At 47.5% G+C, this 27,658-nt stretch overlaps 1 protein-coding gene across 2 annotated transcripts; it reads right to left on the bottom strand.

The window, feature by feature from the left end:
* Positions 1-90: 90 nt before the first annotated feature.
* ERCC4 (ERCC excision repair 4, endonuclease catalytic subunit) lies at positions 91-27,314 on the bottom strand (the record flags this gene model as incomplete). 2 transcript variants are annotated; one of them, XR_013975644.1, is made up of 12 exons in its annotated part: positions 91-173; positions 4,193-5,298; positions 8,069-8,181; positions 11,742-11,834; positions 13,697-14,294; positions 16,210-16,320; positions 17,296-17,424; positions 19,247-19,427; positions 20,973-21,180; positions 21,957-22,152; positions 25,538-25,718; positions 27,108-27,314. XR_013975644.1 is itself a non-coding variant. In XM_080942121.1 (11 exons), the coding sequence occupies 11 exons, from the start codon at positions 27,312-27,314 to the stop codon at positions 4,565-4,567; spliced, it is 2,751 nt and encodes a 916-aa protein (XP_080798247.1). In that variant the 3' UTR covers positions 4,109-4,564. The 2 variants fall into 2 exon arrangements, 1 of the variants encoding a protein (XP_080798247.1); XM_080942121.1 differs by lacking the exon at positions 91-173 and having other exon boundaries at positions 4,109-5,298.
* Positions 27,315-27,658: the final 344 nt, after the last annotated feature.

Raw genomic sequence — 27,658 nt, 5'->3', positions numbered from 1 at the left:
TGAAACTCACCTGAGCTCCACGACTCACATCTCCACTCAGCACTGAGGCTGCAAGCTGAGCGATGCCCAGCTGCTACTGAGGCGTTGGGGATTTGAACTCATGTCCTCTTACTGGGGCAGCAAATACTCTTGTTCACTGAAGCCACCTCTCCTGAGCTGGGCAGCTCAGAGGTCTAGGGAAGAACCAAAGACAACCTGTAAGACAAACAAAATCAACGAAGGGACTCCTAATGATGTTCTGCTATGCTTGGTGCCTTGTTGTCCCGTGGCCACTGGAGAGGCTTCCTCTGGCAGCAGATGGGAGCAGGGGCAGAGACCCAGAGCCAGCCATGAGGTGAGAGTCTAAATTGGAGGTCTTCATCGGGTCCCCCTCAGAGCTCAGGGAAGCCCATGAAATAGGGGGAGGAGAGACGGTAGGAATCAGAGAGGATGGAGGACCAGGAGGACAGGCCCACTGAGTCTAGGAAGCAGTGTTCCTGTGGGCTCCTAAGAGACTGCAATGGTTAAGTTCAGGGTCTATAAGGGCCAGCACCAGGGCTTCATATATATGTTATGACCACACATTAACTTACATTAACTCCTACAATGGGAGTGGCTGTGTCTCTGACTCTTGCTGGCTTTTGGGACTCTACCCCTGGTTGTGCTGCCTTGTCCAGCCTGGATGAGGGCTTTTGCTGTGTCTAACTCTATCTTATTTCATCATGTTTGGCTGCCATCTCTTGGGAGTCCTGCTCTTTTCTGAAAAGGAAACAGAGGAAATCTCTGAAAAGGGATCTTGGAGTGAGGGGAGGAAGCGGGAGCAGGGAGGGATAAATGGAGAGAACACTGTGGTTGTATTATATTAAGAAATGAATCAATTTTCAATAAAAATTATTTACTTTTACATGTAGTAGTGTTTTCCCTAAATGAAGATATGTGCACGGTGTGCGGTACTTGAAAGAGGCCTGGAGAGGGTGTTTGGATCCTCCGGAACGGAAGTGTAGATAGCCGTGAGCCACCATGTAGGTACTGGGAACCAAACCTGCGTCCTCTGCAAGAGCGGCCAGCTCTCTTAACCGCTGAGCTGTCTCTCAAGACCCCACACTGAGTCCTGGTTTTTATGTAATTGAATTAGTAAGGTTGCCATAAAGACGTGAAGACTGGGTTAGACTTTGACATAAATCAAAGACCTAGAGATTTATGCAGAAGTAATTCTCCAACACACAGAGCTGGCTCAGAGGTGCCCAGCAACCCTTCCAGTTCCTGACCAAGAACCAACAGTACTGTTATCACTTGCTACAAGCATGGGCTATACAGCCTAGGCTGACCTTGAATTTCACCATCCTGTGCCTCAGCCCTGAGTGCTAGTGCTGAGATCACAGGCAGACACTGCCATAGCTAGAAAAAAAATCTCTATTTTTTTTATATAGTTACAAAACCATGTTAACCAATCAGCAGAAGGTGGCTGTGATGGTTTGTATATGCTTGGCCCAGGGAGTGGCACTATTAGGAGGTGTGGCCTTGTTGGAGTAGGTGTGTCACTGTGGGGTTGGGCTTAAGACCCTCACCCTAGCTTGCCTAGAAGTCAGCCTTCCACTAGCAGCCTTCAGAAGATGTAGAACTCTCAGCTCTCCTGCACCATACCTGCCTGGATGCTGCCATATCTCCACCTTGATGATAATGGACTAAACCTGTGAGTCAGCCCCAATTAAATGTTGTCTGTTATAAGACTTCCATTGGGCATGGTGTCTGTCCACAGCAGTAAAACTTTGACTAAGACAGTGGCTAGCCCTTCAAAGTCTGAGGCAACAGGCAGTTGGGCAGGGGGGCTCTGAGCATTCTTCTCGTTTCTGCCCAGATCTTGATGGGAAACAAGCCTGTTTGCCTTTCCTTTAGGGTATTTGGAACTCTAGACATGAAAATGGACACCCACTATTCCCCCACCCCCACCCTGCCCCTTCCCCAGGAACCCTCCCACACTCATGCTTCATTGTGGCTTCTGAAGTCAGACATGTGGGTTTCAAATCATGGCTTTATGAATAACAGGCAAACCGCTTAAGCTCTGGCCACAGCTCTGTTACCACAAAGGTCTGTGGCACCTGAGTGGCTTTGTGCTGGGGATTAAATGAGATAAGGCGTGAGTGGTCAGTCGGCACTGTTGTGAAGGAACGGTTCAATAGTTTGCCAGCTTTTCTCCAGAGGGCACGGCACTGAGACATTACCGGTCTCCCGGACTGATGCGAGTTAGAAAGGGCTGCGCAAGGACATTCAAAGCAGAGGCAGCAATGGGAAAACCACTGTGGTGACCCAATTCAAAGTATAATTAAACTTGCTTAGGACATAATAATAAATTCCTGTGCTATCAAAAGAACAATTTCCCTCTTCTGACTTGGGAGTTAAGTGGAATAAAAACACAGGGTTGACCTTTCGTTTGGATGCCCGGACTCCACATGCCTGCCATTTCCAACAGACTGGTATTTCCAAAGGACAATGGCTTTTCTTCCCCAGATTCTTTGGTAAGGAGACGTCACAGCATGTTAGGAAGGGGACAAGCAAGGACATCACATTGATAACACAGAGCGTGGGTTACTGAGAGCCAGACAGAAGCAGCGACAGACACAGAGCAAACCCACGTTGGCCATCTATTCTGCATAAGGAACACCTCCGCTGTGTACTGAAGTGTTGGCAGCATGTGCCCTCTCACTGTGCACGGCCATTTTTACTTTGCCCAGGAAGCAGAGGAAGATGCTAAATCATCCACCCCCCCCCAACATTACAAGTATATATATTCATTTTTCTCTCCCTTTTACAAAATCTTGGCTTATGGAACCATCAATTAAAACAATATACAAATAGCAACAGACCTCCGGCAGCCAACGGTGCAGACTACCAAGTGCCTGCTGAAAAAGATGGACAACTGTGTGCTGTAGCTCAGGACAGGACAGGAAACAGCAACATAAATAGAGCAAAACAACCAAGAAACGTGACAATTCTTGTCAAAGCCAGGATGCGGTGTCACCTTTTTAAAAAAATTCCTTTGAGGGGACATTTTAAAGTCAAACTAATGGAGAATTTCCCTCAACAGGTTCTTCAAGGCAGTATGACATCAAATCCATTGGAGAAGCAAAAGGGACATCCAGAACTGAGCCTCCCTCCTCATGAAGTCCCTGCTTCTCCACAACCCAGACCAAGTTCCTGACCTGCTGGGGGCGGGATGAGAGCATTTCCTGTCCCCTGTGAACTGGGGACAGCTGTAGGCCTAGACTAGTGAGCTTTCACCAAAGGGAGTCAGGACTACCAAACACAGTGCTGATGGCCACCACATTTGTTTGTTTTTGAGACAGGTCTTACTAAGGCCCTTCCACACCACATGTCCTTCCACAGCTGCTGTGAGCCATCTAGATGGTCTGAAGTTCACAGGGGAGGCAGAAGTTATAAGCGAACTGCACTGAAGGGCTACAGCACCCACAGACTGTACCATCAGAGAGGGTCCTGGAAGGAGCATCCCATGGACTCAGAGGGTCAACTGTACTGTTAAGTACCAATAATCAAGACACCAACATATAAGGTTAAGTCCAGAGTGCTTTTGTTAAAATTGGAGGAGACAGTATTTTTGTTACAAGGCCCACCTTTTCATCAGCTCAGCCAAAGATGGCTGGCATGGATGGGACATCAAACCATGTGGCATTGGCTCTTGAGGTAGAAAATTTACTGCTTGTCACTGAACACACAACAGCCAGTACTTAAGCACGACAGTTTGCAAAGTGCATGAAGAAGTGATGAGTCCCATTTTATCACAGACCATCCTGTCTAAATCCATCATGAGGTTGGCTTGTGGGTCTTTAAACACCCATGTGTTCCTTCTGATCTGCACCCATTTACCCACAATTCTTTAGTAAGGAGAGAAACTCGCATCTAGAAAGCACCTGGACCCTCTTTGCTCACACTCAGTCCTTACCCAGGTAAGGAGAAGCAGTCAGGACGGCAGGGTGAAGGTGGTGCACTTCTGATATGCCATTGGCATCTTACGCCAGTGAGGTCTGGGGGACACTTTGACTTGTCATTGGGTTTAGAGTAGGAATTTGGGGGTCAAACACTGAGAAACCAAGAATTCTGAGGAGCCCTTTATTGCCTCATCAAACCTTGTCTATAAGCAATTCATTCTCTTAAAAACACTGGTTTAAACAACCAAGTCAGTACATGTCACACGTACCTGGTGACCAGGACAGCAGTGGGTCAGTTTGTCTCTGTAGTAGGAGGTGAAGAAGCATGTTAGGAACAGCAGCCCTGCCTCAGGCCTACCAAGCCCTGTGTAGCCCATGTTAAACCCATGGTGGAGTGCTTTTACCAGCCTGAAAAGCAAACGTGGGCTTGTTTACTTCAGGGGGCATGATCTCACCACACCTTATTGAAAACAGGTCACTGCAGGCCTGGCACAGATAGAGCACAGAGGGGAAGAGCCAGCCAGGGGCGGCAAGCACACACCTCAGCACAGAGTCCTGGGGGACAGAATGCCAGTCCCTAATTGTCTTGGCACAGAGTGAGTTGCTATGCAATTGATCAATAAACAGCAGCGTGAGAGCTGTCACTTTCTCACTTTGCCTTTGGACACCAAGTCTGCGTAGGCAGTGTGCAGGAACTCATGCAGCTGCTTAGCGTTCCCAGAGTGCCCCAGGATGCTCGTGAGTCGCTCCAGGGACAGGGTGGCCAGCTCTGCGATGTTCTGCACTTGATTCATCAGGGAGCGACAGTTCTTGGCATTGACTCCAGGCATCTTGAGCACAAAATCTTGGGGGCCAGGGTTATACCTGTCTGACTCAGGCAGCGTCTCTGAGTCTGCGCTGATGGCCATGGCTGTGGCCGCATCAGGCTGTGGCTTGTTTTGCTTCAGCTCCTCAAACAGCTCAGCTGTGGCATGGGGCGAGGGGCACCAGAGCAGCCGCAGGCGTGGAAAGTGCAAGGTGAGGAGTGTGAGCTTGGAGCTCACATCGCTGCTGCTCAGCTCCTGAAGGAAGGCCCCTCGTGGGGCCAGGGAGAAGGGCTTGCTCGGGTCAAACTCGATGAGCAGCACAGGCCTCCGGTAGTAGCGGGACATGGCTAGGCACTGGTTGTACAGGCGGCCACTGTGCAGTGAGCCGATGAGGTCGCTCACACTTTTGCGTTCCACACACAGCTCAGGTGTCAGGATGTAATCACCCACCTCTAGGGTCACTGGCTCTATGTCAATGCCCCGTCGATGGATCAGAGACGGGAGCTCACTCCGAAACTCACGCATGTCCACCACAATGCTGGGCTGTGTGCCATTCCGCTCCTGGCCACCTATGAAAAGGGGAATTTCGGTTGGGTCACAGGGAAGAGTACTTAAGAGGTGACTTTGTGTAGGCTTAAATGTTTCTGTTGTTAAACTGGGATAAATAGCTATAATATTTTCTATCATTCTAAAAACAGATTTTATAGAGAAATCAGGGATAGTTTTCCCCAAATTAAATGTAGTCAGTAGGAAAGTTAGACTTTGCTTATAGTTTATGACTTACAATGGCACCCAAACACCTTTGCTCTGGTTCCTCTGCTCCCTCATGGAGAGAGAGTATGTATGTATGTGTATATGTGTGTATGTATGTCTGTATGTGTGTATGTATTTGTGTATGTGTGTGTGCATGTATATCTGTCTGTATGTGTATGTATGTATGTGTATATGTGTGTATGTATGTATATGTGTATATGTGTGTATGTGTGTGTGTATGTATGTGTGTACTTATGTGCTGGTCCTTATAGCTCTAGGCCCTATGTGCAGTAAGGGCTAAGAAGACTGCCTTCTGAGCTGTTGCCATTACCTTTGGGTCTAAAGATAGAAAAGGGAAGATGCTGGGAACAGCTTCTCACACTGATGTGCATACTTGGGTCTATGCTAGCAAACAGATTCTGAACTTGGCAGATGTGGGATCAAAGGCTCAAAAAGTGCATTTTCAACAAACTCCAGGGATGTTAATGCTGTTGCTTTAAGAACAACCTCTTTTGGGCATGAGTGTTATCTGTGTGTCTATATGTGAGCATGTGTATGTGTAGCTGTCTGTGTATGTTGAGCCCATGTGTGGAGGCCAGAGAAAGGTAGTGAGATGAAGTCACAGCTAAATGGACTGCTGGGGCCTAGGGCCATCAGTGGAGGCAGACCACGGGGCAGGCGGCTGGGCAGTGTCCTGACTTACCCTGACATTTGTCCGTTTGCTACCACAAATGAGCAGCTTTCATGCCCACAGCCTCTGCTATGCTGTTCTGACTTATTACAGGCCTGGAGCAATGGGGCTGGCTGGGTGTGGACTGAAACCTTTATAGGTCCAGTCGCTCCCTCCCTAAGCTGTTTCATGAGGTATTTGTCATAGCAACAGAGAAGTGACAGGTGCTTGTTAAGCACTTTGGAAAGGGAGGGCCGCAGGGCCAGAGAAGACATCAGCACGTGAGGGTACAGGGATGCAGGTCTGCCTACATCTAATCTCTAAGGCACTGCACAGACAAGGGGGCGGCTCTTCTGTAGACTCGCCGTGAAGAACGCACCCTGAGGCTAGTGAGTGACAGCCAGTGGGGATCTGCTCAGCCTGCAGACCTGTGAGGTCAAGCCACCAAATCGGAGCAATGTCATTAGTATCAACTGGAAACTCGGGCTTCCGAAGGGCCCTAGGAAGTGCTTTGTGTGTGGTGCCTACAGCCTCACCGTCCTCATCCTGCCTTACAGGCTACAGTTCTATAACGCTCACCAGCAAGGCAGAGTTAAATATCTGCTTCAAAAGGGTACAGCTATTCTGAAGCTCTGGGACAGAGCATGCAGCCAGAGGCTCTCCACCTTTGGGATGTGACCCACACTCACAGCTTTTATACGCATCTCAGGCCACACGTGCACAGTCCCTGTGTGGAGATTAGAGCACAGTTCTCAGGGTGGCTTTTTTCTCTTGCTACCCAGCGGGATGGGTTATAGAACTCAGAGTGTCAGACCTGTATGCAAGTGACTCTAAACTTTGAGCCATTTCTCCAGCCCTCTCTCTAGCCCTTGACAGATGCTAATAAAACAAGGGAGGGAGGGAAGGAGGAAGGGAGGGAGGGTGGGAGGGAGGGGGGAGGGAGGGAGGAAGGGAGAGAAGGAGGAAGGGAGGGAGGGTAGGAGGGAGGGGGAAGGGAGGGAAGGAGAAAGGGAGGGAGGGAGGGAAGGGGGAGTGAAGGAAGGGAGGGAGGGAGGGAAGGGGGAGTGAAGGAAGGGAGGGAAGGAGGGAGGGGGGAGGGAAGGAAGGGAGGGAGGGAGGGAAGGGGGAAGGAAGGGAGGGAGGAAGGGAGTCCTTATCAGTGTATGAGCAGCTGTCTTTGTTGTCTCTGAACCTGTGGTAGGCAGACCACCACTAGGAAGGCGGGGCATGAAAACTGTTCACTGAACTCAGCGGCCCAGTGGTCCGAATGTACCCAGTGCCAGCAGAGGTTAAGTCGGCTTTAGCCCTCCTGTTTCTTACAGGTTGCTTGGCTGATGCAGATTGCACGGACATGAAAGTCCTTGTGAACATGGATGCTGTATGTGGAGTACAGCGACCTTGGTGGCCAAACACCCGGGACTTGAGAGCTATCAAGAAGCAGAAAATGCTTGGGAGCTGGGAAGGTGCATGTGTTCCCTAAGGAAGTTCCAGTATTGTGTGACCCTGAGACAGGCACAGGGAAAACCGTCCTCCGGCTATTGTGTTTGCCAGCGGGCTTCCTCGGAAGGCTTCACTGGTAGAGCTCACTTGCTGCCTCCACAAATCTTTTTCTTTTCATTAAAAAAAATCATTTATTATTATTTTAATTATGTGTATGTGTGTGCCTGCATGAGTTTATATGCAGCACAGGAGTGCACATCACTGGAGAGGCCACAGGATGGTGCTAAGATAAGCAGTTGTGAAGCTGCCTCATGAAGGTGCTGAACTGAACTCAAGTTCTCTGCAAGAACATCCAAGAGCTCCTTACCAGTGACAAATCTCCCCTGTCCGGTTCAAGTTTTTAAGAGTTTATCTAAGAAGCTCAGCCATGTGGCCCTGAGGTTTCACAGCTTCCTCCAAAGTCAGGTGAAGCTTACCGGCTTTCCGAGTGTCGGTGGGCGCATCCGTGGCTGCTGTGCCTCTTGCTAGGTCCAGGTTGGCTTCATCTCTACCTTCCCGTTCTTCGGGGACAACCATGCTAGCTTTTTCCCTGGGGAACAAAGACCATAGCACCACTTGACTAATCTCAGCACTCTAGATCAATCTTTTGAAAAACCCAATCTCTACGGTGATCTACCTGCTGGCAGTACAGTGCACACCTGTAATGCAGGACTCAAGAGCTGAGGCAGGAGGATTGTCTCTCACACATGACTGGAGGGTAAGGTGAATTCGAGAAATACATTAGAAATAGACACTGGGAGGCTGGGAGCTGGAGGCGCCCAGCTGAACCGCTGGGTCTGTTATGACTGAGCTTGTCCCAACCTGCTGTAAGGCTACGGCACTGTCAACATTGAAAAACAAATAAAATCATTTAAAGTCAGATATTTTTCAGGACAAAAGGAGGGAGGGCTCAGTCAATGATTAAGAGAAAGAAAAAGAAAATGCAGACATGACAGAACTCTGACCCCTCCCTCCCCACCATGTGGGAGGCCTGTCGGCCACCTTTAGTTTCAAAGGAGAATCAAGGTCAATACAAGAATAAAGTTCATGTCAGGGATTACTGCAGACAGCCAGCATCCGGGGAAGAGCTGGGGACAGCAGCCACTCCTCGAGGGTGTGTTTGAAAGTATTATGGAGTGTTCCCTGCTCTTAACACTCTTGGTGTTAGAGGGGTCAGCGTACAAATGTGATCACCGCATGAATATAGACACACGCATGAAATATATAAACAAGTGTAACAAATATCATATAATCCTTCTAGTCTTCAGACTAACCCAGTATCTCATGCGCATGTGTTAGGAGGACTCTTCCCGGATCACAGTAACCTGGGTGATTCCTGCTTAAAACCAGGAACATGTGATAATTACCTCAGGAGGCTTAAGTACTAAGAGTCTGTGGGTGGCATCCAGGCAAGCGCTCTTCTGCAATGAGTTTCTTACAGTGAAGTCAAGCGATCTTGACTCTTCACTGGGAACTGTCGTCTGCTCTCCAGTAACCGACTCTGCTCTGTCTGCAGCCTACTTCTCCCGCCGCCAGCCAAAGCAGCCCTCACGTGCTCCCTGCCTGACTCAGTTGCTCTGGCTAGTAAATAGCAGCCCGGTGTTGCTCTTAGCATATCTCCCAGGGAGGTCTTGGCAAGGCTCTGCTCTCTTACCACACAGGAAATTTTCTCCTAAGTACTAGCAATGTACCTAAACAAACACTACCACCAGTCTGGGGGAGTGAGCACCCTAAGACGTGGTGTAACCACTCGATTGCTGTGCAAAGTGGGAGACTATTTGTAAGTAGGCACTGTGTTTAGAAAAAAAGCGGTGCTAGGTTTTAGGTAAATACTGTGAAAGTGGATGTGTATTTTCTCTAGGGCTGGGAACTAGCCCGGGGCACATGGATGCGACCTGGGTCCTCTACCCTGATGATGGTCTGTCTCTGATGGCCACTCGGCTGTATAAGCCCCAGTCGTATGGAGGTGCACAGCACAGTGCCACTGTGGGCTCCTTGATGAACCGGGGGAGAGGCAGCAGCTGCAAGACCTAAGTCTGGAGCACAAACCCATCCTCGGGAGTTCTAGCCTCAAAGCCCATCAGCTCCCTGGCAACAATAGGGCACCAAAGAAGAGATGGCAGAGCAGAGCAGGAAGGAGCACTGAGCTCGGGCCTGCGGTTCCAGGGATATTTGATCAGTGTGCGCTACCTGTGACTGCAGCTGGAGAGACGAGGTCACCTCAGTGAAGACTGCGCACACCAGGCTGAACAAATGTCTCTGCTGCCCCGCCTGCATGCGCTCTGGCCCGTGGCTGCGGGGAGTCGGCCTCACTCCTGCTTGTCTCTTGAATTCTGACTTTCCCTGCTGATGCTTAGCTGTGTTCTTTTGCTATGGCAACCTAATTATGAATCCTTCCACGCAGATCTCTGACTAGAGAGTGACCTTGGGGACCCTGACACAGGAAAACCAATGACCTAATAAGGATACGGAAGCTTTAGGTGTTTATTTGTAATTTGGTAACTATTACTTTGACCAGAGAAAAGTCAGATTCAGAGTATTTTGAAAGCAATGAGGACTGTGGGAGGTGCTGGCCCACGCCCAGTGGTGCCGCATCTCTGACTCATCTCCTAAGCATCTCTTCCATCTGCCCGTTTCTCTTCCGTTACCTATCTTTGCTGCCACCTTCCTGTCAGCAGACAACTGCATCCCTGCCTCTCTTTCTAGATGCCTCTACAAGAGTAAGAGCCACATGCCACCTGGAATGAGCAGTGCCAGAGTCCCCAGGCTCTGATCAGTGTGACCCTGTCCCCATAGCATTTGCATATAACAGATGCCCAATAAGTAACATCTCTGCTAGACATTCCGAGGACACACAGGGCTCTGAGAACTGTGAATAAGAGGTCATCTGTGTAATACATTACTTTTCCAATAGCTTTTACACACACACACACACACACACACACACACACCTCAATAGAAACAATCCCATACAAACTTGCTTAGGTTAAGAGGACAGAGTTACAAAGCTACTGTCTAGCAGCTTCAAGGAAATGCCCCTATTCTAGAAGATGTTAAGGGAAGGGTGCCGTCCAAGTGGCACTGACTAGAAATACCCATTTCTAGAAATGCCTGTGCTGGATTAGCCTGGGTATACAGATGCTGAACACCCACAGCCAACCCACGGGATGCCGTCCACTCTGGGATTCTGTCTAGCTCTATGCCAGGCTTACTGCTACTGGACACTGCCCATGTCCAAGGCAGTATGAGGAAGTAGCTGTTGTTTTCTTTGGCCTATGCTTTCTCTATGATGCCCCTTAGATCATCAGTCTACTACAATGGTTTGGTATGGCTCCTGGTGGGTCATCTCATTTTCCTGATGCTTAAGGGTAAGGGGGCAGCCAGCTAGTTTGTGGCTGCCCCATAAACAGCTCCTTCTGTTAAAGTGGAAACCACCAGGATTGGTAACATGGCATCCACACAAAAAATACACACACATGTTCCGAAGAACAGCACAACTTAGTTAAAATGGTCAGAACTGGTGTGGGGTTGGGAATTAAAAGCCCTTCCCAGACTCAACAGAGCAGCGGCCTACCTGCAAACAGGAGATTTGAGGAGGAAACCACAGTGGAAAGAAGGATGGTGGGGCAGAGGGTGCAGGGCTAGAGAGCATCTCTCCCAGAACAGTGTTCTGTGGCATGTCTGGTGCCGACAGTCCAAAGCAGTTCCCCTTACACATTTCTGATATGAAAACACCTAAAGTTCAAGATGCTATGAACTGTAAAGTGTTTGGCTGGCCAACACTTACAGAAGTGCCCGGCTTGTTGCCTCCGATGACCATGGCCACAGGTCTAACAAACACACAAACTTCACGTTCTGCATTGGAGCCCATCATTAACACATACATTACATACATGGAAAGTCACAGCGCTTGAAATACTTCTGGTTCCAGTGTTTCAGCTTTGGTAGAACACAACTTTATTCCACTCATCAAACCCATAGCAAGGGGTCAGAGAGGCAGGCGCTGGGCACCAGACATCCCTCCCCCACCCCGGAGCTGTTTAATATTCCCACCAGAGTAGGACCCCAAAGGACTGGTGCAGCATGGACCCCTAGGGCTACGCGCCTCACCTTATGAGCTTCTCAAAAGCTTCCTTTTCTTTCCGCAGGGCAGTCAGGTAGCGTTGCTCTTCTGTGGAGCCTCCGTATATAAGAAAGTAAACCCTGAGGGATAAGACAGAACTCTTAGGCTGCAAAAATGTATTCTTAGTTCCTGGAGCTTCTAGAGCAGCAGCCCTGGAGGCTCAAGTCACAGACACTGAGGAAGAGCAAGCCCTCCCCTCCCCCCTGCCCCAGCCCACCCCACAGAGTGCAGGTCCCCCACCCTACCCAGCATGCAGGCTCCTACTGGCTGCACGAAGCCTGCCTGCTAAGGGGTCATTAGGGCTGCCACCTAGGGAGGTTTCTTTTTCTAGTCAGCAAAAGGAGGAACATACTTTAGGTAGAACCAGGGGAAGAAGAATTCTTCATAACTATAAACAAAAAGTGAAGCCCACAAAATCTTAGAGGCTCCTTTTAAAACCGGTTCTTTGTACTCCCACCAAATGACAGCTTAGACATAGGAAATCATCAGAACCAGTTTAGGAAAATGTAATAAAAATGACAAGTAAACGGATTAAACAGCTAAGGCCTCTCTCTGTGCTTTCTCAGTCCCCGCACCCATGTCACCGCAGAGGGAGCACGAACACTTTACACATGGGTAGTATCAGAAATCTTAACTCTTCCTTTTCCCTTCTTTTGGTCTATAAAGGGCTTTGCTTTGGGGCTGAAGAGATAGCTGTTGGTAAGATGTCCTGCTTTTCCAGAGGACCAGAGTTCAGCGCCCAGTACCAGCTCATAGCTGTCTAACTCCAGGCATCTTTGACAACTGGAACACACACACACACACACGCACACACACACACACACACCACACCACACCATTAAAATAAATGTTTTTAAAACATCTATAGAGAACTTGCTTCTTGTTTGTGTGGCTGAGGCTGAATCAAGTGTTCCCGCCATCTCTTCCCCACTGGAGGCGGCTCCTTTTGAGCCTGCTTTACTTGTAACACAAGTCTCCCCAGACCATCTTACTTTAAAGTTAGAGAGGGGCGAGGTCACCCAGTTAGGAGTTGCTCCATGAATGTGCCATGTGACTGAAGAACGTCCACTGACAGAGCTGAATTTCCAGACCTCTTCTACCCTGTTCCGGGGCAGGAGGCTTGGGGCACATAAGCTACCTGGGAGCTGAGGCTAGCAGACTGTAGCTGGCTAGGACAGTGCTCTTGTCCCCTGGGTACCTTCTGTGCCACCTCTGCTATGAAAGGCTGCCTTAGCTGCCCTGTTACACAGCTTTCTCTTGGCTGTGTTTCTGGTTCAGACTGAGTTCAGGAGATTAATTTTGATATTTTATTTCCCTTTAGCTGGGGAGAGAGAACGCTGTATTCTTTCTCATCTGATAGATGGGTAGATTTTAAAGATATTTCTAGAAACCCAAGAAAACTTGGCAGAGTAATTCCAAAAACATGTTAGTTTTATAAGAAAGGAACTTGGAGTCACTTCTTAAGTTTGTAAACCATGAGATGGTGGGATGGCTCAGTAGGTAGAGGTGCTCTCTGTCTAATATGAGTGTGGCCCCTGGAGCCCACAAAAAGGTGGAAGGCATTAACAACTCCTGTACACACACCCACACATGTAAGGAAAAGTGTTAAAAGGTTTTACGTGGTGTTTTAGAAGAGTAGTAACATTTGGCTAGGCCATTAATATATTACCTTTGGTATTGCACAGAACATTATCAATTTCCTAGACTTTCCAGATACTGTACCTGTAAGAGACACACTTAGACATAAAGAATATGAGCAGGGGAAGGGAAAACGCCAGGGGTGGTGGAGGCTTGCAGTTCAGCCAGGGTGGCTGACATCCCTCTGGAGCGTTCTCTCTTTCAGAGAGCAGCGTCAAACCAGCCTCATCTTGGGTAAGAAAACCACCATGCAGGCCCAACAGCTTTTGTATTAAAGCCCGCAGAACTACAGGCAGAGACTTGCCTCAGAGGTTTCCCAGGCCTGCTGGCCCTGTAGATCTCCAGCTGCCGAACAAAGGTGAGCTCCGCGTCGTACAGGACCACGTATCTGGGCTCCACCTCGTGCAGTACTCGCGTCAGGGCATAGGGGTCGCTGCACCCCAGAAGCGGATGGATGATGGTCAGGGGCTCTTTCAGGATGCCATAGGCTGCATCAGATGACACATTTAAATCGAATGGTTCATGCTGAATCTCTCCCCCGCAGCCTTCTGGGCTACTGCTGGTCTGTCTGCGCAGCTCCTCCTCCACCGCGCCTTCCTCTGGTGGCTCCTCAGCAGTCCCCAACACTTCCGTCAGAGTTGGCTCTCGCTTCTTCCTTTTGAGAGCCCCCCTTTTGGCGGAAGCACGCTCTTTGTTTTGGGCATCTTTGGGTCTTTTGTCAGATTTCGAAGTTCTCTTGGGGCCATCCCCCTTTTTAAAGTTTACCCACACGTCTTCAGCTCTGCGATCCTTCTCGAAGGTTTTCCTGTAGAGCTGCAGCAGGAAGGCGTCTGCCCCCGCAGCCAGGCAGTCTCTTAGCTGGCAGCACGTGCGGTCGTCGCTCGCACAAATCAGCACCTGCCCTGCAATCAGAGAGAAGGCTTCTTGCTCATCCCATCCTCAGCTCCTCTGGGCCGCTCCGAGTGCCCTTCTAAAGGAAGGCCTCTTCCCCTCCTTAAAGAACCCAATTTACAAATTGTTCAAAAGGGGGCTTGAGTAGCAACCACATGTTTTCACCTCTGGACCGACCCAAGGAGCAAAGCTGAAGCCAGGACTATTTAGAACCGAGGTACCATACAGGTTTTAATGACGCTTCAAATGAATAGTATTCTAGAGGCTCTTAGACACTAAGATACAATTCAATTGGATTATAGAGTTAAATATAAAATCTTAAATCACAAGAAAAGATGGCTTGTCTTCGCTCACAAGTTGGAGGTGGTTTTCTAGCCTTAAAAGTAGAATCCTCAGAGAAGATTGTATGTAATAGTTGATTTTAGAGCAATAAAAGCAGCATTTAAAACTCTAAAGACAGAAACCAGCAATGATAAGAAAGCGCAAACAAACTGGTTGTAGTTCAAGTTGGCCAAGGCACAGGAGACAACATGCTTTAGAGACCCAGCTGAAAGCAGGTCAAAATGTTAAAACTTAAGATGTCTCAAAACAGTCGCTGTGTGGATGTAATTAATGGCTACAGGCAGCTAAGTAAAACGAAAGTGAGCATTACAAAACCAATGCTGTGCCCAAGCACTTAGGAGGCAGAGGCAGGCCAGTCTGGTTTGGCAGGAAAGGCCGCTACTCCCTGAGCCTCGCCACCAGCCCCTCATACAGCTTTAAGTGTAAGCTTTTGTGTCCGGCCATATGCAAAGCTATCCGTGACTGCAGGCCAAGGGAGGGGCACATCCTGGTGATGTCACAGTGTGGACGTCTAGGGATACACGAAGGGCCATATCCTCGGTGTCTGCTAGAGAAAATCTTCCCTACCCCTTGTTTGTTATTCTTTTCACTTTGCTTAAGTGAGCATGTGTGATGTCGGCTTGTGGGTCACACTTCTGTGCGTTCTGGGTAATTATCACCAGGATCTACTAATATAAGGAGTGAATGCCTTTTAAAAACGGACTGTTTTTTTTTTTCCTTTGGGTGCTTGTGTGAGTGGAGACCAGAAGAGGGCCTAGATCCCTGGAATTGGAGTTACAAGGTCTCGAGCTGTCTCATATGGGTGCTGGGACTGAATTCTCCCGTAAAGACCAGCGAGTGCTCTTAATTTCTGAGCCGTCTCTCCCGTCCCTTGAGTGACTTTAGAAAAACTAAACATTTAGGTTGGTGCAGTCATCAGCTTCTCAGTGGAACCTTCACAGTCATTATGCTTTTTCTCATTTCCCGGGGGCCCACCCACCCCACTTGCCTTCACTACTTTGCAGTTTAAAGATTCAGTCAGTATTTCCAAACACACATTTACTCTCTATCTGTCTTAGTCTACGGTGCTCATCCGTTAGCTCATGTTTGCAGCAGAAGGCCTACAGTTGGAATCGTTCCTCCAGGGCTTGGTCAATAGAGGGCTGGGAGGGACACTTGACTGGGCATAAAAAACAGAAGAACCATTGGCTGATTCTTGGCAGAGTCAGATTTAAAACCTGGGGAATACATACATGGAAATGTGCTGAATCTTTAAACAGAAGCCCCGAGAAGCTGCGCAGTGAAGACTGTGCTTTGTGAATACAAAACGACTCAACCTGGAGAGAAGCTCAGCCACTGAAGGAACTGAAGCAGCGCTGGTTCCAGGCGACTGACACTGACTGGCATTGAACGCCTGTGTGCTGTGTGGGGCTGTGTGGGGCTGGGGGCACCTGGAGTCCAGTACTAGACAGCAGGAGGAAGGGGAATCAGAACATCATGGCCAGCCTCAGATGCAAAGCAAGCTCCAATCCAATCTGGGCCAATGAGATCCTGTCTCAGGAACAACAGAGACTAGGCCAATGCCACCACCTCCTTTGTTCCTACCTGGGCCACCAAGGGCTTCGCTCTCCTTATTTTCTGCTTCAATTTCTTTCAGGACTTCAGTCAGCGCTTCCCACTTTGGATTGCTTTCCAGGACCAGTTCTTTTTTTGTCTCTGTACAGAAATAAATGATAACCTTATTCTGGATGATGTTAAGCTAGAGCCATACCAGAGGCTTTCCCACAATAGAGAACTGACATCTCTGTGAGTGGACATGTCCTTAGGCATCCACCATGCGACCGACATAAGACCTGTTTCCTAGAAAAGCCTTCAGACAAGTCTAGCTGAGAGAGCAGAGGTGACGAGGGTGGACAGGCCATGAGATGGCCGATGGAGACTGGTCCGTGTTGTCAGTTGGGACGCTGTCCAGAAGCTGCTACACAATGCAAGGGGTGGGGACAGCAATACTTATTATTTCTTTTCCTCTCTCCCTTTCTTTCCTCCTTCCTTCTTTGTTTTGTTTGGCTTTTAGAGTCAGGGTTTCTCTGTGTAGCCCTGGCTGTCCTGGACTCAGAGACCTGCCTGCCTCTACTTCAGAGTCCTGGAATTAAAGGCTTGGCCACCACTGCCGCCGCCTGGCAGTATCTAACAGTCCTATGCCTCCTGCTATCCCGCAAATGGACAAAAACAGGTAACAGCTACTTTTTCATTCTGTAAGCACTCTAACATATGAATGTACTGTTTTGAACAAATCTTTCAAATAGGCAGAAGCAAGTATTAAATGTCCTACCACAGGCTTTAGGAAAAGTGACACTTGATGCTTACTAGACAGACACTGGAATCAAACCTACAGTCACCTCTGTGGTTGTATTCATAGTCTTTAAAGTCACAAAAATGCTAAAATGTTTCACTAAGACTTTGGGGCCAAGGTTAACAGTTGAAATGTCTCTTCCATGGCAGTGAGAACAATCTCGACTCTCGAGGGGTGTCTGACCTTTGACACTGGTGTTACCCTGATTTCACTGCGGACTCGTCCCACACTCTGCACACATCTCTATGCATAACACAAGATGCTACATTTGCTTTAAGCTGACACCTGCTTCCATGCCACCGTGGCCACCGTGAACAGGGACATATGTAAGGCCTGACCTTGCCCTTCTGGACTTGCCATCTTTTCTGATGTTTTGGCCTTTTTGCTCAGTTTGGCATCTGGAACACGGTAAACTCGGGCACGTGCATTCACGAACATGGAGGTGCTAGCGTCCAGGAAAAGCCAACCTAATAGGATGTTTAAAACAAAAAAGGGGCTTCAGTTAGTGGCAGTTTTAAATATTCTTAATGGTCACATGACCCACATAGACCACTGGCTGCCATCTTGCTTTCCCAGCTGTGCCTAGTTCTCTCTGACTGCTGTAGCCTCTGCTAGGCTAGACCAGTGGTAGCCTCTGCTAGGCTAGACCAGTGGTTTTCAAAGTGTGGCCCAGGGCCTCCTTTAGCACTTAAGAGGCTTTCATGGGTCTAAGATCTCAAAACTCTGCCTCTAGTAATTCTAAGATAACCATGTTAACCTTTTCAAGGTGGTGCTGGCGAACTCCACACTTAACCTTGTGTAATCCCAGGTGGTGGCCTTGCTCATGTACTTGTGCACTTCATCACTGCTGTGTGTCCATAACACTGGGGACGGTACCCAGGGCCTTACATGTGCTGCAGATGTACTCCACATGCACATATCCCCAGTTCTGTACTTCATTACTTGACAAAGTCCTGACTTAGTGAAAATTATTAATTGCACATAATTTGGCCCGACAACTCAAGGGTCTTGGGTAGTTTGCATGACAGTAACTGTACATGCTTAAACTGCTATATAAATCTGTAACTGTACATGTGTAAACTGCTATATAAATCTGTAACTGTACATGTGTATACTGTTATATAAGTCTATAACTGTACATGTGTGTACTGCTATATAAGTCTGTAACTATACATGTGTTTACTGTTATATAAGTCTGTAACTGTACATGTGTGTACTGCTATAAAGTCTGTAACTATACATGTGTAAACTGCTATATAAGTCTGTAACTGTACATGTGTGTACTGCTATATAAGTCTGTAATAGTACATGTGTATACTGTTATATAAGTCTGTAACTGTACATGTGTGTACTGTTATATAAGTCTATAACTGTACATGTGTGTACTGCTATATAAGTCTGTAATAGTACATGTGTAAACTGCTATATAAGTCTATAACTGTACATGTGTGTACTGCTATATAAGTCTGTAACTATACATGTGTTTACTGTTATATAAGTCTGTAACTGTACATGTGTGTACTGCTATAAAGTCTGTAACTATACATGTGTAAACTGCTATATAAGTCTGTAACTGTACATGTGTGTACTGCTATATAAGTCTGTAATAGTACATGTGTATACTGTTATATAAGTCTGTAACTGTACATGTGTGTACTGTTATATAAGTCTGTAACTGTACATGTGTGTACTGTTATATAAGTCTATAACTGTACATGTGTGTACTGCTATATAAGTCTGTAATAGTACATGTGTAAACTGCTATATAAGTCTGTAACTGTACATGTGTGTACTGCTATATAAGCCTGTAACTGTACATGTGTGTACTGCTATATAAGTCTGTAACTGTACATGTGTAAACTGCTATATAAGTCTGTAACTGTACATGTGTGTACTGCTATATAAGTTTGTAACTGTACATGTGTGTACTGCTATATAATTTTCGTCAGCCTTTGATATTCTAGCAGATGAAGCCATCCCTTGGGGTCTTTGAGTATAATTAATTTTACTCAAAGTTTCTACCAACCAAACTCCCAGAACACAACCTATTTCCAAGTTAGGTTGTCAGCACTACGATGTTCTTCTCTGGAAATAAGGCTGTCAGGAATGGATCTGAATATTTATGATACAGAACAGAAGCTAAGTGGGTGGGACATCAGCAATCAATGAAGCTCTACATCCTTGTGCAGTGAGCATGGAATGCAATTAGAGCACGGGTGAGCACAGCCCTCCTTCCATTAGCACACTCAAACCAGCTACTGCAACAATGTTGCTATCTTAATCTCACACCTGAGTTTTGACCGAACACCTTCTCTGTTGCTCTCAGAGATTCCAGAAGATGAAGAAATGTGACACAGTCATACTGAGAGAGGTACTGCAGCAAAGTTCTTAGTATCTTCAAATCCTGCACCAGGGATTTAGTCTTGGCTCCGAGCTGGTGCCACAAAGGGTCCAAGTAATGGCGGATTGTCTGAAAAGAATACAATTTATTGCTGTTAAGGTGTGTTCAGTATAGCTTTTCTTAATACAGCCACACTCTGTCCATAAAAGTCATTCACTGGACATGTAAAAACATATTTAAGATCTTAAATGTCTTGTTATTCCCATTTCACTACAACAAGATTCTCTAAATATTTCTTTCCAAGGAAGTGGCTACAAAGTTTCAGGTCACTAAAAGCATTAATGTCTTATTACTATAATTTTATGACCAGATAGAGTTAAGAGCCCTTAATTATTATTAACATTACTGTCAGGAGCCTGGGGGACAGCTCCGTGGGTAAGAATCCATCCTGCAGAATAAGGACCCGAGTTCAAATCCCAGCACCACATCAAAAGATGGATGTGCCTCTAACCCTGGAGCTATGGGGGCAAATACAGGAAGACGTCTGGGACATTCTGGCTGTCAGTAGATCTGGATTCAGTGAGAGACCCTTTAGTGATAGAGGCCACTTTGGCCTCTTACATTCAGAAGCATGTGCAGCACACACATACACGCATGGTCATACACAGCATAGGCAGAAATGGCTTGGTATGTATTGGAAAGCCAGCGACTGATTCTTATGAACAGAGATAACAGACACACTGAGCAGAAGCAGTATCTGTGTGATCTTATGGGCCATGTTCCAGACTGGGATATGTATACACAAGAAACCAGATGCTGCAGGGGAAAGGAGGTTAGAGCCAGCCTACACCAGACCTCTTTGTTAGAAGACCTATGCATCCTCAAGGTTTTGTTTGACCTGATGCAAGTTCCATCTGCATTTAGGTGTGATTAGTGCAAGAATGACTAAAATAATCTTTGCTTCTCACTTGTCAGCAGCGTCGGAAAGAAACCAGCGTTCAGTAAAGCACTCTGTTTCCCTAGGGCAAGTTTGTTATTGGCATGCATAAATTACAAACTCGAGGATGAGGAAGAAAACAGAAAGCGTGGGACCCGTTAGCTGGCCTCTTCTGCACACACCCATGCATTGCTCCCAGTGACACAGAGACTGACCCAGAATTTAAAAGACAGTAGCATGTGTTGAAATAAATGTGACCTGGAATTTCCTAAAGATACCATTTGGAGCTCTATAGTTCACTATAACACACTATAGGGCTACATAGTGGGACCCTGCCTCAAAACAAAATTAGCCCCCACAAAACCAGACCAAGCCCAAAACTAAAATAAAAAATGTCGCTCGATTTTCTTAAAAAAAAAAAAAAAAAAAGACATTAGATTTCAGGAATGCCCATTTATGAAGCACTTCTTTACAGACCTGCTGTCTACAGATACGCAGGTACTGTCCGTTGGAAATGAAGACATTGATTACACTTACATTGCATACTGAGAAAGTCAGCCTTATGTTTACAAGGCAAATATATGTCACTGCAACTTACTCTTTCCCAGTAGGCAAAGCAGCCCCACCCTGAGTCACCGACATTAATTCCTAACAAAGAACACAGTGAGTACCGAGATACCCTCTACTCGTCAAACAACCCAACCAGCCGTGCAGCAAGAGGAGGAAAAGAAGTGGACCTTGTCGAATGGCTTCCCAAGAGCGTTCTCTAATGACAAATCTTCTACTTCCAGCGACGGGTTGTGACACTTGAGTTCCTTCAGACACGCGTTTAAGACGTCTAGTATGGCTGTCTGGATGGCAAGCATGGCGGGGGTCATGGACACGTGGATCTCTACAACTTCAGGCTTGTGCTGTTCCAAGAACGAGTGGACAGCTACATGGAACCTATGGGGACAGAGTTTCCAGGTCAGTGTCACCAGCTGTGAGCAAACGGAAGCATACGAGCACACCGGCCTCACTTCATAGACACAGCACTCAGGCAGTCAGCCCAACCCGGGGCCTGCTTTCACAGTGTGAGCCAACATGGCTCCAGGCAGCTTAGAGATCTTAGAAAACAAAATGAAACAACAAAAAGCCCTATCACACTTATTTGGTGTGCTGCGGGAAAGCCCTGTAGGTCCTGGGGATCGAACCTAGATCATCAAGGTTGGTAGCTGGCCCTTTCACCCAGGGCTGTCTTACTATCTTTGCCCTCAGTCCTTTGGAGAGATACATTTATTTATCCACTGTGGTGTGTGTCTGTGTCCTCAGAGCTCACAGGACAACTCATGCTGGGCTCTTGCTTCCATGTGGTTCCTGGGGACTGAACTCAGGCAAGGGCCTGTACCCCTGAGCAATCCTGTCGGCTCTGCTTTAGTGTCCCTAACAGCAGAACCGAGCTGACGGGGCCTCCACCACCAAAATATTTACCATCTATGGGCGGCTTTTAATTCTGAAATAGGAAACAATTAAAAGAAGAATTGTACAACTAGCAGTATTCATAAAGTTGAAAAACACACACACCAATGTGTTTAAAAAGAAGAAGAAAGGGGAGGTGGGAGGAGGAGGGCAGGGGGTTCTTATAGCCAGGACAGTAAATTTCACACTGTATTCCATCCACTGCATGAAATGCAGCTCAGTTAAGGCTCTTCTGCCCAGAACACGCTCCATGATGTCATTACCTTGGCCACAGGTAGAGCTTCCTCACAAAAAGGTTCCTCATCACTCTTTCCACATGACAAAAGCCAGTGTCAAAGGCGACAGCGTTGTCGGTGAAAGCTTTGATGAAGCCACGCTTGTTTTTCTGGCGGAAGAGACGCAGGATGAAGGCTTCCTGGCAGGACTCAATGATCCTGTGTGCTCTGTATACGAGGATGCCTGTTGGGGGTTGTATAGTCAGGGCTCTCGAGTGACAGAATATGCAGGATGAATTGCTCCAGATAAAGACAGACGGGGAAAGGGGATTTATTAGAGTACAATATTAACCCCGTCCTAGCCAAGGTCATGCTGTGATTAACACCATGACCAAAATCAAGCTGGGGAGGAAAGAGTTTATTCTGCTTAAGCTTCCACATCCCTGTTCATCATCAAAGGAAGTCAGGACAGCAACTCAAATAGGGCAGAAACCTGGAGGCAGGAGCTGATGCAGAGGTCATGGAGGGTGCTGCTTACTGGCTTGCTCAGCCTGTTTTCCTATAGAACCTAGGACCACCAGACCGGGGATGGCCCCACCCACAATGGGCTGGGCCCTCCCCATCAATCACTAATTACAACAATGCCCTATATGTCTGCTTAGAGCCCCATCTTATGGAGGCCATTCCTCTCAGTGACTCTAGCTTGTGATAAGAGGACACAAACCAAGCCTCACAGGAGGGGGTCTGTGTTTGGCTTCAGTGACGAGTGTGCACAAGGGAGATGACGTGCGGGAGTGAGTTCCAAGCCACTGGAACACGAGCATCTGGACCAGAAGAGGGGAAGGCTGGGGATAGAGAGCAGTCTTGGAAGGCCCCTAAGTGAACAGATGAACAGCATAAAATAGCTTCATTTTAACAAGTCTGGGTAGCACCTGCATCCCATTAGATAATGCCAGCTTTGAGGATACAGTCAACAAAGAGCTAAATTAGATTGTCCAGGCAGGCTCATGATATTTAACCTAGTTTGGCCTTAATTAAACTCCTGAGTACTGGGATTACGAACAAGCACCACCAAGCAATACGTGGCAATACGTGGCTTTTGTGGTCTGTCTGGTAGAATATCCCTGAATCTGAAAACAAGAACAGGGGAGGAAAAGGTGGCTCAGAGATAAAGCACTAACTGTGTCATCGTGATGACTGTAACCTGCACCCCTAGACCCATGGAACAGTCAGGTGGCTGTGGGTCCACCTGTACCCAGGGAGCTCCTGACCTGCCTCAGTGAATAAAGCGGACACAGATCGAAGAAGACATCTGATGTCAAGTTTTCAGTCTCCATACACATGTACTCATATGCACACCTTCCCACATGAGAGCACACACAAATACATGCACATACAAGAAACATAGCTATGTTTCCCAATTTGAAATATCAGATGCTAAACAGGAGAGCTTTAACACACTGCCATTCGACTCCGTTTCTTTCCTTACTGTGCGTGCGCATGTGAGGGAGGCACCGCATGCGGGGTGGTGGTTACAGGACAACGTCTAGGAGTATGTTCTCTCCTCCGACTGTGTGGATGCTGGTGATGGAACTCAGGCCAGGCCAAGTGCGTTTATCCACTGAGCTGTGTTTTGAACCCATTCAATACGGTGTGTTTAGTGACAATCTAAGAGAAGCATGAGTTATAACAGGGACAGATGTCACTTCTGTCAAAATCACCGTCTCATAAGGATTCTCAGTCCTTATGTTGGCACACCCATGCACACACATGCTTTTTTGCCTTTTGGGCCTGGAGACTCTTTCCTTCCTACCAGGCTGCCTTGTGCAGCCCTGCTCTTTTCTGTAGAGAGGGAGTGGATCTGGGGAATCCACTAGGAGGAGTGGAAGGAGGAGAAACTGTGGTTGGGATATTATGAGAGAAGTATCTATTTTCAATAAAAAGTTTGAAAAACAAAAACAAGAAAAACGAAGTTCAGGAAAATTAAGGATCTTGTTTGAGTGGAGTGTTAAGCCCCAAAGTCAAGCGCATCTGCCTGCGATGATCCAGACTCTAAGACAACGAAAATGCTACACAAGAATGACACAACCCGATTCAGCCAGTCAGGGGCACACAATGGGAAGTGTGTGTATGACTCTTGCCATCTGAACACACTGATGAGTACTGTACACATCCGAACAGCAGCCGTTAAGATGTGTAAGAGACACACTGGTTATTCAGTCTGGGATGAACAAGTGCTTCCTGATACAAAGCTTATCTTATAAGTGAATCAGACATAAACAGGCGAGTGTAACGTAGTGTTCTGTGTGCTCTGAGTAGACAGCACAGGGGAGTTTAAGAGCAGACTGGCAGCTCCAATCAAAGATTTCTGAAGGGACAAGAGGTAATGTAAATCAATTGTTTCTACATAACTCCTAGCTGAAATTATCTCCCACTTTTCCCCTCTGAAGTATTAAGTAACTATTTAGTTTAATTTAAATCATGGGAAAAGGAAGGAAAGCAAATTTACTTAGAAATTTATGGAAAGTATTGATTAACAGTCAAACATGTCAATTACACTATTACTGAAAGTCAGACTGGAAAACAACAGGCCACATCTTACAACCTTACACTGCATAATGATGCTTCAATCTGCAATGGGCTGCAAGGCTAAAACAGGGCAGGAAAATGCCATGTTCCAGTGGATACACCTCTGCCAGAGCATGGCCCTTTCTAGGTTTGTATACCAATCCAAATACTGTGGTTAGAGAGAGGGCTCAGTGGCTAAAGTCATTTATTCTTTCAGAGGACCCAGGCTTAATTCCCAGTATCTATGTGGTGGCTTACAACCATCAGTAACTCCACTTCCAGTAACCTACCCTCTTCTGACCTCTGCAGGTACCAGGCACATGTGGTGCATAGACATACACGCAGGCAAAACGTCCCTACTCATAAGAAATAAAAATGAGACGTATCCACACAAATACAGTGCTGTGCAACTAGTCACTCAGCACACGACATGTACAATGTGTGCAGTGTACAGGATACTCGGAAATCTATCAAATGACTGTCTAGTTCATATAGCATACAGCACTTTTCTTCCTTATTCTGGAGGTCTACTCAACTGTAAAACAGTGAGAATGGTGGCCTCGGGCCCAAACAGCTGTTTACAGTCTCTTGGTTATATCAAGAGGTCAATGTCCAAAGATTTTTATTTATTTACTTTTACTTTAAAAGTTATGCATAGATGTTTGTGCATGTGTGATGGAGTAGGGGTGGGGGATGTCATTCTCGGGGTGCTAAAGAGGGAAGCATATCCCTAGGAGCTGGAATTATGGGTGCTGGGAACTAAGCTTTAGTATTCCGCAAGAACAGTATATTCTCAATCTCTGATCACCTCTCCAAGTATCTGTGAGGATGTTTGTCCGTAAGCTCTAAGGCCTTCAGACGACAGCTAAATCAGAGCCTTAGTGTTAAGTGACATGTGGCCATACTTGTTTCTGTCATAAATACTTGCTGACCCTCTGTAACTGTCGGGTTATGTGCCAACAGTGTGACTTCAACATTGAGTAACAAGAGCAGAGTACTTAGCAGGAGACACACAAATAAAAATGCTCACACTGCACATATGGAAAATTTCAAATTCTCACCAGTTATTAAGTCTGAAGGTATTCTGCCAGTCAAGAAATCAACCACGAGGATTCGACTTGTTGCAAATATAATACCACCCTGTGTGTAGACTTCATATCGACTGTTACTTGCAATTTCATTTGTCACTCGTCGAGGAAGGTGTTCAACTCCTTCAATCTTCAACTGACTGATAAAATATTCCTGAATCAAATTAAACTTATTAGTAGGCTGCTTAGTACAGGGCAAGGCACTTTTAAAACAGGCTACGAGGATTTCAAATGATGCCTCTGTTCTCAGAGCTCATGAACACCAAGCGAACACAAGCTAAGTTACTCTTTTATACCTATCAGCCAATCACATTGTTTTGTAAGGTTAAGTTGTACTCTGGAGTTTACATGAAGACATAATCATGGTTCAACCACTATTCCCATTTCAGCTCCAAGCCACAGAACCGTTTAAAACCTTGGGTTAAAAGTTTTCTACTACCTCGAAACTACTTCTGGCCAAAGCCAGGTGACACATGGGATTGATTTCTCTCTGCAGAAGCTTTAGACCGATAGATCAGTATTGATTCTTCCTACAGAGACCTCAGAATGTCCACAGATCCAATGGCCCGTTAGTCCCTCAGTCTAACGCCACTTTTCTGGGCATCTTACATTGCATCAAGTACTGTGCCAAGCACTGGAGATTCCTAGGGGAATCCAACAGGGCCTCAGTCTTTGAAGGAGTTGTTGGTGATTCTTCTCAGCTAACATTTTCTTCCGGGCCACTATACCTAGGAGGTCATCAGATCTATCACGCTAGACTATGACTCCATTGCTCAACATCCCCAGCAAGATATGTCTCATTCCATTGCCCGTGGGATCAACTCCTTAAACTCCTTAACCCAGATTAATTGCTCCCTTAGTTTTAACTTCCGCCCCCCTTTATTCCCCTAGTTTCTCTTTTGTGAAGCCTCAAGATCTCCTTTTCCACTTTCTAATCACCCTCAGAGACCCTGCCATCCCTATTATTGTCCTTTTAGGGACCACACTCTGTCCCCCAAACAACCTTAATAGCCAATTTCAAACCCAGACACTATTCCTACCCAGATTCTAATATCTTCTTTCTTTGCAGTGCAATCCAAGCCACTCCTCAGCTCAATGTGTAGCCTACTTGCCCCTTTTTCAGTGGTATGGGGTGTGTGGGACCCTTATTCTCCGTGTCCTCGAACTGTGTCTGGACCCTGTATCTCCTTCAAGGATCTCTCTATTCAATGCTCTCCCATGTCAACTGAGGAACTTCCTTGGGATGCCTTCCATACTTGGCAGAGTCATCCCACAGAGTCATCCCACAGCGTCGGAGTCCTGGATCTCCTTCAAGTACTCTCACTCAATGCCCTCCAATGTCGTGGCAGCCACTTGGACTACCCTGGGGTTCCCTTCCCTCCTTCGCATCTCCCCCTGGGATCTCAATTCGTTCCCTTTCTTGCCTTGTTTGAGACCTGCATTTGGGCTCGGGATCCCTGCAACCGTACAGCTTCGCGTTCCTGCCGCCGATCTCGGCTCGGATGTCCCCAAACCCTCGGGTCCACCCATCCCGCAGTCGCACCTCCTCGGCCGGCTGCGTGTTGAGCACCAGCACCAGGCAGGCCGGGTGGCAGTGAAGCCGCAGGAAATGGTAGAGGAGCCGGTCGGCGCCGAGCCCGCGGGCGCACACCACCAGCCCGTCGCTGTCGAGCAGTTCCAGCACCTGCTGCCTCTCGTACTCCAACAGCGGCGCCATACTCTGGCGTCCGCCCGGCAGGCCCCGCTCCATGGGCGCCCTTCCGGGACTGCGGCCGCTCCGTGACGGAAAGAGCCGAGTCCAGCCGAGCGCTGGCGGAACGCAGGGGAAGGAAGCCAAGGAGGGAGGAGCGCGGAACCAAGGTAACGGCGGACTCAGAGTAGGCCGGATGCAGCCGAAGGGAGCCAGCCGATTGTCGCCGAAGACGAGTAGAGGCGGGGACAAGTGTGGGCCGAATGTGCCCGAGCCCGAGGGCAGGTCTAGCCGAACTCGGCCGAGAGGTGCGGTGAGCGTTAGCGCGCGGAACCGCGTCCGGGCTCCCCATCCTTTGTTTCTCTAGACCTAGATACAAACTAACAAAATGTCAGCCGAGAAGT

This window comes from Micromys minutus, assembly GCF_963924665.1.
Source record: "Micromys minutus genome assembly, chromosome: 31".
Lineage (NCBI taxonomy): Eukaryota > Metazoa > Chordata > Mammalia > Rodentia > Muridae > Micromys > Micromys minutus.
This window is presented reverse-complemented; position numbering and strand designations above follow the sequence as displayed.